This window comes from Haliaeetus albicilla, chromosome 2 (assembly GCF_947461875.1).
Source record: "Haliaeetus albicilla chromosome 2, bHalAlb1.1, whole genome shotgun sequence".
Classification (NCBI taxonomy): Eukaryota; Metazoa; Chordata; class Aves; order Accipitriformes; family Accipitridae; genus Haliaeetus; species Haliaeetus albicilla.
This window is the reverse complement of record NC_091484.1, coordinates 1076033-1089805: the sequence shown is the minus strand read 5'-3', so window position 1 is coordinate 1089805 and position 13773 is coordinate 1076033. Positions and strand designations below refer to the sequence as shown.

Below are 13773 nucleotides of genomic sequence, written 5' to 3'. Positions count from 1 at the left end.
CCAGTTCTCCAGTTCGTAGATAACAACATGAATGAGAGAACGATGGCCTGTGAGGGTACAAGTCTCTATAGGCAGGTATAGTGACGGCTTTTCAGTAACTTAGTGAGTGTACACAGGCACCCTGCCGTTATCAAGTATCCTCCCAGCCTGGTAGCCCAGAGACTGCAGACACATATTCAGCACTCACCTTCTCACTGTCATTCTCTGTGAATTTATTCAGCAACCGTGTCCTCTGCTGCCCTCTCAGGTTTCGCAGAAGGGAGGCCAGGATGGAACAGACATGTTCTAGAGATACAAAATAAAAACTGCATGCTGAGATCAGGAACAGGAGCTTATTTTCTCTGTAACATGCCATTAAATTTACTACTAGCACTCCTGCGTGTAGCTGTTGATAAGCGGAACCCTGGTTCCTTCCCATCACCGGTGAGAGGTGGCAGAGCAGCAGCGAGAGCAGCAAGCCATGTTTGCAGGGAGCAGAGACAGCTCCTCACCCATCACAGCCCAGCTAGCAAGGTCTCCTCTGGCTCTGCTGCACTACTCCTGCTATACTGATCCTGCTTTTCCTCGGTGACCTGAAAAAAGCACCTTACATAAAGCACAAATTCTGCTCCAGGTTACCTCCCCAGGCTGGCGCGCCTGCCTAGCAGCACACACTCTCTTTTTGGCAACCTCCATCACAGCTAAAGGCACACCATGCTGCCTCCTCCCTTGGGGCTAAAAGGAATCCTGGCCAAAGCCAGCACTGTCACTCAAATGACCCTTAAGTTACCAAAGAGGGGACGGTTATTGAAACAGGAGAGCTTGCGAAAGGAATAACTGTGCCAGTGTGCAGCTCCTGCAGAGTCTTAACTGGTATTAGCGAGAGGAAAAAATCCTCAAACAAACCACTTTTATTTACAGAAAATCCCATGGAATGAATACGAATGTGCCACAACAAAACAGAAACGACCAAATAAACGTGTTCTACGGTCTTATCAATTGCACTTGGGGGTCATATTTTACAGCACAAACCTTGGAGCCAAGTGAAAAGTCAATGCTGCAAGCACACAAGAGACATCTGTGTTAATGTCCAACCACAGTTTCATTCTGAAAGGTGACTGAACCAAGTGCCTCGAACCCACAGCAATGCTGGTCTCCTCCTGAGGAGCGGGACTGAGTTCTGAGGCCTTCTGCAGGAACACGGATGCGCCTTGGTGGGGGGCCACAAAAGGAGGTATCAAAGGGCCACGTGGCATTGCTGCTTCTGTGCCTCACACACCGTTCAGAAGCTCCTCCTGAGCGCGCTTCCCAGCACCCCCCCGTACGCCGTCCCTCACCAACACGGTGCACAAAGCACCAGGTTCAAGTGGTGTTCAAAACCACAGTGTTTCAGAACAGGGCCTTGAGCTCTTTGCTCCTTGAGGGACAGAAAGCAACACGATCTTCTTCAAAAGCACACTTTTTCATGTAGGGTGTCTTACACTTCTTTAGCCGCTAATATTCGGCTGTACCAGACTTCAGCAAAGTACAAAAGCAAGTGCTTCTCTGTGTCCTTGTTTCTTCAGAAGGATTAATTAGTTTTATGTGTAATTTATATACTATATATATCTATATCTATATATATAAAAACATACTGGGTTTGAAACATTTTGAGTCAAGCTCTTCAAGTTAGAACTCTCATGCTCTGGCTCTTCCTCATTTTGCCCATGAACATTTTCCAGGGCGGCAGAACCAACTCACCCCTGGGAGCCAGTGTGAGGCGAGAGAAGGAGCCCAGGGAAGGCATCTGCCTTCCTTTTCTTGTGAAAGGGAAGCAGTACGGCCACACACTGCAATTCTGCACCCCTGGGATCACAGGAGATGCAGAGATGCAAATCATTTGCAAAATGTATGCCGACACCAGAAATTACGTTGGCAGTATCAAAGAGTATATGGTTTTAATATGGGGAAATAAAACCAAGCACAAAGGTGCAAAGCAAATGAGAGAGGCATGAGTTTCTCTCCCTTGCCAAATCATTTGCTATTGCTTCCTGCCTACAGGTCTGCATTAAACACAGACCTTATGTTTTTGATATCTCAATATATTCAAAACTGTAACTTCTCCAGGATGTCCTCACCATAATCTTGCTGATTAAGACTGATGAAAAATAACAGCCATAAACATTTCCTCACCCACAGTGGTGGGGAGAGGAGGCAGGGCGCCAAGATTTGTTACTTTCAGAGAGGAAAATGTAATGTGCAGAGGAAAGGGATCATCATCTTAATGCCATCAAACCATTTTAACATGCATTTCCATGGCGCTGCCTAGCCTGGAGCCATGAGAAGCCTTGATCGATTGCACCAGCGTACAAAGAACAAGCGACACCGACGTGTTTGCAGGGAGCTTCCGCACTAAACTGCCAGCTTACGCTTCTGCGGAAAGGCAAAGCCATACAAGCCGCTTGTCGAAGTTGTGTCTGCCCTCTCTGCAGCACAGATTATCTGCACACTACATAAGGGCAGCAAACAGAAGAGCCTGTACACACGCACGCACACACCCCATTTCATTAGCTACTTATAAATGTAGCTTCCTTAGAAACAGATTTGTGCCTGAGGTGGTGTCAATTTTTCATGTACCAAAGAGATTGGGAGAGCTGCTGGCAGGAGGAGCAGGGGAGATAACAGGTTTATCGGGTGGCCAGCACCGTGTGGCTGCTCTGTCATTTCGACAGGATAACATGGGGGTGAAGGATGGCTCTTGGTATGTCAGTGCACGCTCTCACTGCAGAGAAACAGTTATTCCACAAAAAGCGACACCAAGTCAAGTGTCTACATTAAAAAATATTGTAAAAGCCTCCAAAGTCCTTGCAAGATTCTATTTTTTTAAGGTGAAAAAACCCACAACAAAATGAAGACTTTTTTTTTTCCACATATATCCCAACAGATGCTCTGCTGTTTTAGAAAGAAGCCAGCATTCTGTATTTCACACTATTTTTTCCCAAACCTTCTTTTTTTGGAAGTGTTTAGAAGTGTTGACACAGTATTTTAGCAGTAATATTCTCACCAATGATATATCTTCATTGCTTTTTTTTCAATATTCCTTTACTAGGAAATGTATTTTAGCCATCATTCTTGCTTTAGTGCTTATATGCAGATATTTATCCATTTTATCAATAAAATCTTTGAAACTACTGAGAAATAGCTGACACAGGTTTTTTAAGAATGAGGTTATTCTTTCAACTTATCACTCCAGAAAATCCAGGAAATATTTAGTTGCCTGGTCGAGATGTACAAAAAATATTTTACAGAAATATTTCTGAACTATCTAAACCTTTTTTTTTAAATCAGCTTCCTGAAAAAAAAAATGCACTAGTGTGTTTCGTGCCCCCCCCCAAGTCACAATTATGCCATAACACAACTCCTGGCCCAATAAACACAAACATCCATGTGCAAGGACACCAGCCAAAATCAGGGCAAACCTTGGGTAAGAGAAGTGCTATAGGATAAGTGGCTGAATCCATTATTCAGTGGATTAAAGCATTTACACAAGCAATCAGAAGTGAGAGGTGTTAACCTGAGAGTGAAGGTTTCTGTGGATGTGAGGGTCTCACCGTTTTCCCACGGACTACACCAACATCTATCTCACATATGCAAAATTTTAAAAGTCCATAATCACAGTATTTGCTCAGGGTCAGATCTTCTTCAGAAAATGATTAGTAGCTGGTGCTGTTCCTAGTCCTCAGAAAGCAAAACCTGCAGCTGCCCAGCTTTGATCTCAGCTGACAGAGAAGAGGCCACAAGCTGCACATCGCCCTCAGGCGACACCTCAGGCAGCCTGCCTGCCTCTGAATATCTTGGGAACTTCTCAATAATCCAGCCAACGCTCAGCCAAAGTCCACATCACCTGCACAAAAAGCATCATCTTCAGGGAGGGCAACAGACAAGGCCAGAGGCAGAAGTTGCTGCCTAGCCCCCATTTCTAAGAACGACTAAATAGGTTTCCTTTGAAAAGCAAACACCAAAATGAGCCACAGTCAGCACCACCAAAGATTCCTTTAAAGGGATAATGGTTATCAGCTGGCAGCTAGTATGCATAAAGAACAACTTTTTTCATATAAACATCCCAAAATCTCACAAATTCGCGGATATGGGAAGACAGAGGCTTCTTTGTTATTAGCAGATAATGCTGTTTTCTGCCCCATCGGCTGCCTCACCTGCACGTACCACTACTCTCCACAATGCCGACGCTGCAGCGCAGCGCACCGTGCCAGCCACATCCCTGGTTCTAGGCAGGTCATATCGCTTGTGCTCACCCAGCTGCACCACAGTCCTGCTTAGATCAGGATCACCTCTGGCTCTCGGAAGCCCTTCCCTCTCCAGACAGGCACGAAGACTTCAGAATGCAAGTAGTGTTTAAAACACCCTAATTAGATCGATCTTGACTTCAGCTGCGGTGTGTTGGAATACAGATTAATCTATTCCATGGCTGGCACTGGCAGCTGCAACAGCAGGAGGTCCTGTCAAATCAAGCCGTAACATTATATCCCCCCCCTCCTTTTTTTTACATTTCATTATAACAGACATCTGCCTAGTAGGGGAGGAAGCTCAAGCATTCTCCCCTGCAATACTGATGCAGAGGAGGCAAGCATCCTTTGGGAGGAAGGGGAAGGCGTGCGCTTCTGGGTGCAGCGGGACAGCAGCCATTAGGTAGACGAGCAGGGTATTCTGCTGAACCCGGTAGAATACATTTAAGAGCCTTCTGTCTTGTAAAGAACTCTTAAGATAAATTGTAGTTTCTAATTAGGAGCAGGAAAGTACCAGGAAAAAAAAAAGGCACCTCTTTCAGGAGCTTCTATCCTTCCTACACACAAAACTCTGCAGCTTCACGTCTGTTTGCTGGGAAACTTGGATGAAGCTCCCTAAGGAGCAGCAGCTCCCCAGCTCTGGGAGGGAGGATGCTCGCACCGAGGCCACGCTGTCAAAACACCCCAGGACCAGGCGTGCAACTGACCCAGCTGAATCCGCAGCAGAAGAGGAGTGATGAGAGGTGACTTCTGGAGTTTCTCCTCTGCACAGCTTTTGGATGCACATGAAATGCATTCAGACGGAGGTTTTGCAATGCAGCTTGTAAAGTCACAGAAGACTGACTGCTCCTACACTCCACTAGTGTTTTGGTTCATTACAGGTGGAACCACAGACATGGTATTCCAATGGTGTAGCATCTAATAAGCTTACCTGTTTTCACATGCATTAATAATCTGCACTTTAAAAAGAGTAACCCACGCAAGTATCACAGTATTTTGCCAAGAAAAATCTTATCTTAAAATACTGACAGCAGTAAAAAAATACTGATTTTACTGATGGGTAAAGTGGGGCCTGGAAAGGTTGAAAAAACTCCACACACAATGCCCCTGGTGAGCTGGAATCCAACCATCACGCTGAATGTAAAGCAAAATTCTTTCTATCGATTGAGAAAGTTTATTTTTGTGATGTTCTTGTAACAGAGAATACTAACTTTAATTGAGATAAATTTAACTCCGCACTCAGCATCATGGCTCATTCAGATAACAGATTCCTGTCACATTCTGGAGGGTTGATGGTAAAATAACAAATTGGCATAATAAAGTTCTGTTTAAACAGACTGATGCCTTCCCTAGGTATTCACTTCAGAAGACCACCAAATGAAAAATATTTTCTGCTGGCTGACAGAGGGTGTTCAGTTAATAAAGGCAACTCTTTATCAGGCCATTTTTCTGTTGCTGCCTTTTCACTTTTCCACGGCCAGGGAACTTAGTTCTGCAGCAGGTATTCATTCCAAGGGCTCTGCTACCTTTCAGTGTATGTTACAAAGGAGTAAGAGCATATTTACTAAGAAACGGGTTTTGCTGTTGTTTTTCAAAGGAAGCGTATAGCTGAGTATCTCCAAAAGAGGCTTCCTTATTGTTAGAGGGTCAACAGGCAAAAAAACACAGTGATAGGAATTCTCATTTCGAAATTGGCTGAACTAATTCTCAGGTTATCAAATTAAGTATTCCTAAGTAAAACTGACATCTAAGTCAAGAGAAGGCATTTAAATGATGATGAATTGGACAAACATCTTTTTATAGTTCATCAAACTCTCTAAGTGAGCAAAACTAGACTGCAAATAACTGTCCTGAGAAAGAGCAGGAGAATATACAGCCTATCGAGCAAGTTATGATTGCTTCACTACAGACTAATTCAGAAGGAATTTGTGTTTTCTCCATTTTTAGCTGACTGAGACTGTTCAAGAACTTCAAGTTAGCATCCAATGCTTCAATTCAACTGTTGCTGTGGGAAGACCAGTACCAAGAGCCATTGCACCCTTACGGACAGTGAAGACAAGCTGACCCTCAGCTTTGCAACAGAAGAGATTTTGGAACACAAGATACAGCATCCCCCACATTCCAAAATTCACAACATGGAAGCATTATTTCAAATCTTACCCTATATTTATGCCAAGAACCACTCAGAGCCAAATTCCCATTCATTCCCTACAGTCTCAGCCACTAGACACTTGCCTCTGCCCTCTCTGCCCTTCCAGCTCAGTTCCACTGAAGCCAGGAGGCAACCGGGCTCCCCTCAGGGTGCCCTGTCAGTACACACGAACATGGCAGATCTCATGATTTTACGTGTATAATGTAGACCCCAGTCCCAGATTGGCCAAGACCACATTTTCTCCACAGTTTGGTGTTTACCTTTGTACCAATGCTCACTATAGGTAGCCTATATTATACTACCATGTATTACTTACCATATAGATAAGCCACAACAAAAGACTACGTCCAAGCTGTGCTGTATCGTACCTTGTACACGGTGCTCAGTCTCTGACTCGACACCCATCTGGATGACGCTACCAGAGGCATCGCAGTCCTTAATCAGGAAGATTACAGGGATCAGTCAATCACAAAAACAAACACTGAGCATCTAGTGGAATTAAATGCATTTCTGCAGTAATACTTGTCACTAATTCTCCACCTCCTACAACCTACCTCATCCGCCTTTCCATCTGCTCCACACAATGCCAAGCAGCACCTGAGGGGGACCCCGCTAACGTTATTCAACAACCTCACAATAAAACCCTATCCAAGACGCACTCCTTTCTACAGCAACAGGCTATTTCTCTTAAAAGCTGGCCAAGCTGGCTGGATGCTCACAAGTATTTTGACCCCCCAGACATAGGAAAACTCTAGCCATTTCTGTCTTCATCTGCAAAATACTTGCTTTGAGTTGCTTCACTGCCTCAGAAAAAGGCAAAATGCTTCAAATTAGATTCTTCTCCCAAACCTAATACCCTCAGAAGTATATCGTGATCTGTACAAAGTCAGGCAAAATTCAAGTGTAGATAATGCATAGTCAGTTAGACACCACCAGCCCAATCTTCAGGCTCAGATCATCCATAAAGATGGTTAAGAAATTTTCCCTTTCTCCTTTCCTAATTACATAGTGTATATAAAGCACAAATATGTGCAGTTTGGATTTAAATTGTTCACAGGGTCCCTAGAGTAAATAATTTTTAAACACTGACAGTGTTTAAAATGTAGGTAACCAGCACTGCCACCTTTATGCTAGCTTTTAAAAACAGAGAGGAATACATTACAGAAAAGTTATTTTTATCAAAGTTAATTTGGCTTATAAATTTCTGTAATAAATAAAAGCTCACCAAGTCACACTGAGATTTTTTTTCACCAGGGTATTTATTATTTTGCCACATTCAGAACACTGCCTTCAAGACAATAAAATAAACTTTTTTTTATAGACTCTCTCTTATCTAAAAAACAACACTACTATAAAACAAAGACAAGGGGAGTATTTTCCTACCACCATCAGACACATATGAAAGATTTTGTGCTCTAAAGATGGCGCATCAGATGCCCAGCAAGAAGAATGTCTCTGCAGCTAACTACAGCTAAAGCATCCTCGCGCCCCAGCTGGTGCTGGTACCTGCATCCTGGCGACACTCTGCAGCTGCAGACAAAGGGACGCCCAGGACGGGCGGAGGAGGTAGAGCTCCAGTGGACAAACGCTTCTGGCAGAGCTGTTTGGTACCTCACCCTGTGCTGAAGCCTTTTAACAGGGTTGTCCTTCAGCAGTTGTAATTAGGCTCCAGGGTTAATGGGCTATTAAGAATTTCATATTTTGCAGCATAACCACGAGTGTCTGTCCCGATGCAGTCTCAATGGCATTACAGTGAACGCGTTCCCAGCACACCTCCTCAGAACTGCTTTTTAATAAATACTGGTGCCTCTGCTACAAAGCCATTCTAGTTAATCCTTTAAAAGAGTATGTTCCTCCATTTGACATACACATGAATGCTCTCCTAACAGAAGAGGATCATTCTAATTATTATTTTTTTTAAACAGTTTGAACACAGGATAAAGTTTTTACCAGAAAAGATGACAAGAGAAGACTGAATCCTAGCATTCTTTTTGATAAATAAAGAGATATGCAGAAAGAACTGTGTTACTAGGATCAACACAGCACAGAGGGCATTGATTCTCAATCACGATAGACCTGCACTGTTTCCTTTAAAACCAGCAGGCACCAAGGAGTCTTTGCAGTATTCCTGTTCAGCCAGTGGCTCACAGGAGCCGACCATCAACCAGCAGTGCCCCCGAGCACAGAGCAATTACTGTATTGCTGGTGCAACATTTGGCAAAGTAAAAACATATACTATGCAGCTTATACACGTGTCAGGACAATGGCTGCGAGAGGCTCCAGGGGAACCCTGTTAAACATCTCAATTAATTCCCATTGTTAGAAATTCAGTAACTCACCTGCCCAGTGATGCAAAACAAAGAAAATTGGACTTACTACCACAGCGTTGTAGGGAGAGTTTATTTTAATAAAACTGATTTCTGGACTCATCTTAATGTCCTCCATTTCTTCTGAATATTAATGAGACGGAGGTATGATACAAAGACTGTTTGCATGGATCACTCCATTTTCCTGAGGGCAGATTTGCTTTTTTCCTATCACAGAAATAGTTAGGAACTGACCCTGTTAGGGCTGTCCAGACTGCTACCTAATCCTCACAGTAGCCAAGACTGCACACAGATGTCATCTGCAGTCTCAAGACAAAGCAGATGAGACCGAGATTAACTCACTTTCCCAAACTGAAAAATTAAGTCAATGACATGAGCCACAGACCCAGATCTCTATTCAGAAGCTCATATCCTAACTTGAGCTTTCTCTCAGTAAGAAGAATTAAACAACCTTATTTTCATACTGCAAATAAAGATTTCAAAACATCCCCTAAATCCATCATCTAAGCGCAACTGCGCTCTCTGCAATTTTATTACATAAACCCCAGAACACAGGACAGCATTTCTTCCTCACCATTATCTATCCAAGACAAGCAACACAATACAAGACAGATAAGGCAGCCAGAATTGGCAGCCTGTGCGTGAATCATTCCTGGCTGGTGCTGGGCTGCAGGTAAGCCCCTTCTCTCCACCCGTGCTAGGAAAGCAGCTGCTGCCATGTGTGCACACACGGCCCATGGCACTGCCAATTCCTGCTTTGACCCACCATCCCGCCTCAGCCCCGCAGCCCCCAAGGCGCAGAGCCCACCTCTGCAGCTATCACAGCCTAAGAGTGCCTTGCCAAGCTGCTACCTCCCTTAACTGAGTGTTACCATCTTTTAATGTTGGTGCTCTAGAACAAGTGTAGTTACTAGCTCACCGTTGGCAGTTTTCAAGAAGAAAACAGCCGCTTGCTGAATTTGGCCCTCCTCTTCCTCACCACCCTGTCCTCAGGAAAGACAAGAACAAGCAGATGCTCACCGAGCTGCCCCCAGCTCTGCAGCTCTTCCAGAGAAAGGGGCTGCTCAGTCCCAGCCAGTGCCTTAGCCCAGTGCCCGACGAGGTCTGCAGGAGGCAGCACCTCCCCGCCTTTGCTTTGGAGAACATCGGGACAGCTGGTTCTACCAGAGTTGCGAAAACAGTACCAAAGCAGGGTATTTGGGTTTAGAGCTCCCATTTTGTTGCTGTTTCCTTCCATTTTCCCTTGGTTTGCTGCAAGCATTAAGGATGGATACTAGGCAAGCCTGAGACCCACTCACACCTCTTCAGCTTTTGACAATACTCACCCTTTATAGAACTGAGATGAGTACTGAACGGACACAAAACCTCAAGCATCATGGGCAGTATTTAAAGTTTCTTCCAAGACATATTCAATTATCAACAAAATGGAAAAGGTAATGTTACCAGAAGCAGGAGGGACTGACCCTGGATTCAGTTCAGCATAAGGTCCTGCAGTAATACTCCACAGCAGATTTCTGTTAAAGCAGAGTTTTCCAGGGGAGAGAGGAAAAAAATAGAAAAAAAAAACAAAAAAACAACTTCAAAAGCATGCAGTTTATTTCTGCAATGCCTGATGTTCATCGAGTCACACTTCAGTGCTCAGAGCCATGAAAACACTGCTTTTGAGGTGACATTTGTAGTTGCCTCGTTACTCTTTTCAAAAGAGTTTTGCATCAAAGAGTCAGAGCTTCAAACAACAGACCCTACAGGAGTAAAATAACTTATTAACAGCACATGAAATGGAATCGCCAGGAACTGCTGATACCAAAACAAGCAGTGCAAGTGTGTCATCAACAGCTAGCCTGCAACAGGGACCCTGGACCTGAAAGCTGCAGGAGCCCTGAAAAGACTGGTGATGTGCTATTCCCTCCTCTTTGCAGGTACTTTTCAGACACTTCTCTCCATTCACCTCCTCCATGGAAGCAAGCCTACCTTCCCATGACAATAAGAAGGATCTGGAAGCAAGCCTACCTTCGTGTTCTTTTTCAGTTGTTCCAACTTTCTTTATCTTTTTGGGTGATTTCATGAAGAGAGGAAAGATGGTCCTCAGACCAAGAATATCAACAAACTTGTGACAGTTGTCTGTGCCCTCCGGTCCAATCATGGCATGGTCCAGTACCTTCAGGGCACTGCTGCGGGAAATCTTCTTCTCTCTGTGAAAACAAAGAGGGAAGTTAAACTTTTCAGGGGCACAAGGAGCTTTGGACCACACTACTTTAAAGAGACAGCATGAATAGGGAAATTAATATGATAAGGGAAGTATGAAGAGCCTGAGCACAAGCTCTAAGCAAGATTTTCTTCAAGAAGCCAAAACATTATATCAACAAATACTCTTTTCAAAACTGTGGCTGAGAATATTCTCTTGGTTATTCTTTTTTAATGTCTTTTATTTCTTTTTATTTCATTTTATAGATTTTATTGCTATGGTTTTATTTTCTTATTTTTTATTTCTTGGCTATTGAAGAAGTTATTTCTTCACCACCTTACAAACACTAGCACAAAACAGCAGGGGAGGCTGGGTTGGGTACACAAGGCGAATACTATCACACCAAAAAGATCAGGATTTGGATCTAGCAATAATTCAATTTAATAATGGAGTAAGTTTAGTAAGTATAGCTTAGCGGTCAGCTATAATGAAGAAAACCCCACCTCCAAAAAATCACGTTTGGAAGGATGCAGATAGATTCTGGGCTATTCTGTTTTAATGTGAGTTCAGAATGCTGATGCTGGTAACTCACACCGATAACACACAGATGGTCTGAAAATGATCTCCAAAAGTCCTGTACCTCTCAAACCAGAAACAGAGGAATTTATAATTCATCCGGGGAAAAATTTAAAATACCTTGTGAAACATGAACTGGAAAAGCGGTCGCTAATACAGCCCATAGAACCAATAGACCAGGTAAATGTCAGCAGGCGCTAACATGAGCTGAAGAACGAGAGCCCCCAGCATGCCCAAAGGCCAGGCCAGCCCAGGAGGACATTCCCCCTGGGGCAGGACGGTCACAAGCCCCACCACCTTCCACTCCAAGTGCATGGCAATCTCCTCTGATTTTCTCTTCTCTAATTTGTTCTCTAACAAATACATAGCTACATGCACATATAAAAATAAATCCCCCCAGAAACAAGCTGTGCTCTTCCCCTGAGAAGATGAGACAACAGTTTTCCTCAAACACACACTAGCTGCTCCACACTACCATACGGCGCTCAGGTATCATTGTGGACCTGGAATAAGGATCTATAAAGAGCAAACCACTGACGCAGTTCAGCCCCCTCCTCTTTCCCCCCCTGGAGGCAGCAGCACCCACGCTGTCCTTGCACACACCTGCCAAACCCAGCAGTGCGGGAGCAGCCTGCCCACCTGCAAACAGCACACGCTGAGCCACCCGGACCTCACATCCATTAGCAGGGTCTTCTTGCCCAGGGCTTCTTGAAGCCCAAGCTCCAGAGAGCCACGGAAAACACCTTCCCTTCACAGATCGAACTTCGTGAACCCCTAACAACATGCAAACTAAAAAAACGTATATTAACACACTAGCCTAAAAGAAAGTTACTTTGCCCAGTGCAGCCGCGGGTGCTTCCGATGGGCACGAAGCAGTTGTTGAAAGCACCATGTGCAGCTGGGATCTGGTACAGCAATGAGTTCTACCCATGAGCGAAGAGCAGTGCAGGAAGGTGGCTCAACAACCCCACCTCCCCTCTACAGGGAGCTAAAAATAAAGTACTACTTAGGCCAGACAATATAAGAAATGTTTTCAGGGGAAGTAATTGCATATTGATCAGCATTTAGGAAGGTTGCACAGAGCTGATCTCTGGAATATTCATTGGGTTTAAGTTCAGGCTCTTAGAGATCAATAGCTGCTTGACTGGACTGTCTAGAGTTGATTTTATTTGAAATATTTATTCTGCCGGAGGGCAAGCAGTTTATCTTAGTCTCATCTGTGCTTATTGAGGTCACTTTTAGCTGAACACTAATTCAAAGACAAGCATACATGAGTATCACCAAATAGGGAGTGACCTCAGTCTTCACAGGGAACTCTGAATTACAACTTTATTTGCTAACCATTGTTTTCCTCCTTTTAATACCTTTACATCTGAGAGAACTCTTTTGGTACATTTATTATTTCAAAAAGAAGAGGTGCCAACATTATTTGGACTTTTCACATTAGCATAAACCCAATCTCTCACCTTCCAAAATACTAGCAAAAGCAGAATACCAGATTTCCTGGAAAAGTGCTGCATAAAATGGTTCCGTTTAATTAACCAGAAGATTTAGTAAAGAGACAATCTAAGTTTCCATGGGGTCATTAGGAACAGCAGGACAAGAAATCATAAAAGGATTTTAATAATCATAAAAAAATATACCCTGAAATAGCTATAGTCAAGCTTTGGGGAGCTGTACAGAGTTGTCCATTTTCACCTTGTTTTTGCTGTACAGGAGCAAACGTTTTTTTCAGGGTCAAGAAAAGCCACTGAATAGCTGCAGAATAGAAGATCGCGTTGCCCAAGTGATGCACCTTTCTGTAAGCTCACTTTGCTGCATTTGTCTATGTGCATACACCCGCACCTTCAGTTAATAACTGGGAAAGCCACACGTCATTTTTCCTATGCAACAGAGAATCTTCTTGACACATCCCCTGGGAACCAAGTGGCTGCATCTCCTCCAAACCTTAACACAATTTTACAGCAAAAGCAATAAGCTTCCTGTCAGTGTGCGCAAGGGAACTGACATTACAAGCCTGTTTTTCTCTCTTTTGGCTTTGTAAGGTAAACTGCATTTAGGTTACCAAGGCAAGGCAGAGGGACTGCGTACTAAAAAGTGCTTCCTGACCTAAAAAAAAAAAATAATTGAATTTAATTCTATGTGACATTTATAAACTTTTCACTCATGGCTACCACCTTGATAAACCATCTTATTTTTGATAAAGATACTCCATAAAATAAACGAGCCTCCATTGTTGCACAGATGCAAATGAAATAATTATATATATAT

The 13773-nt window shown here is 43.6% G+C and overlaps 1 protein-coding gene across 1 annotated transcript in view; it reads right to left on the bottom strand.

The window, feature by feature from the left end:
- CTNNBL1 (catenin beta like 1) overlaps positions 1-13773 on the bottom strand; it is a 56395-nt gene that overhangs the window by 14007 nt on the left and 28615 nt on the right. Inside the window, exons 11-12 of the mRNA XM_069801149.1 lie at positions 10752-10933; positions 188-285 (exon numbers count right to left, since the gene is read on the bottom strand). Coding sequence (XP_069657250.1) covers positions 188-285; positions 10752-10933 — 280 coding nt within the window. The remainder of the gene's footprint in view (positions 1-187; positions 286-10751; positions 10934-13773) is intronic.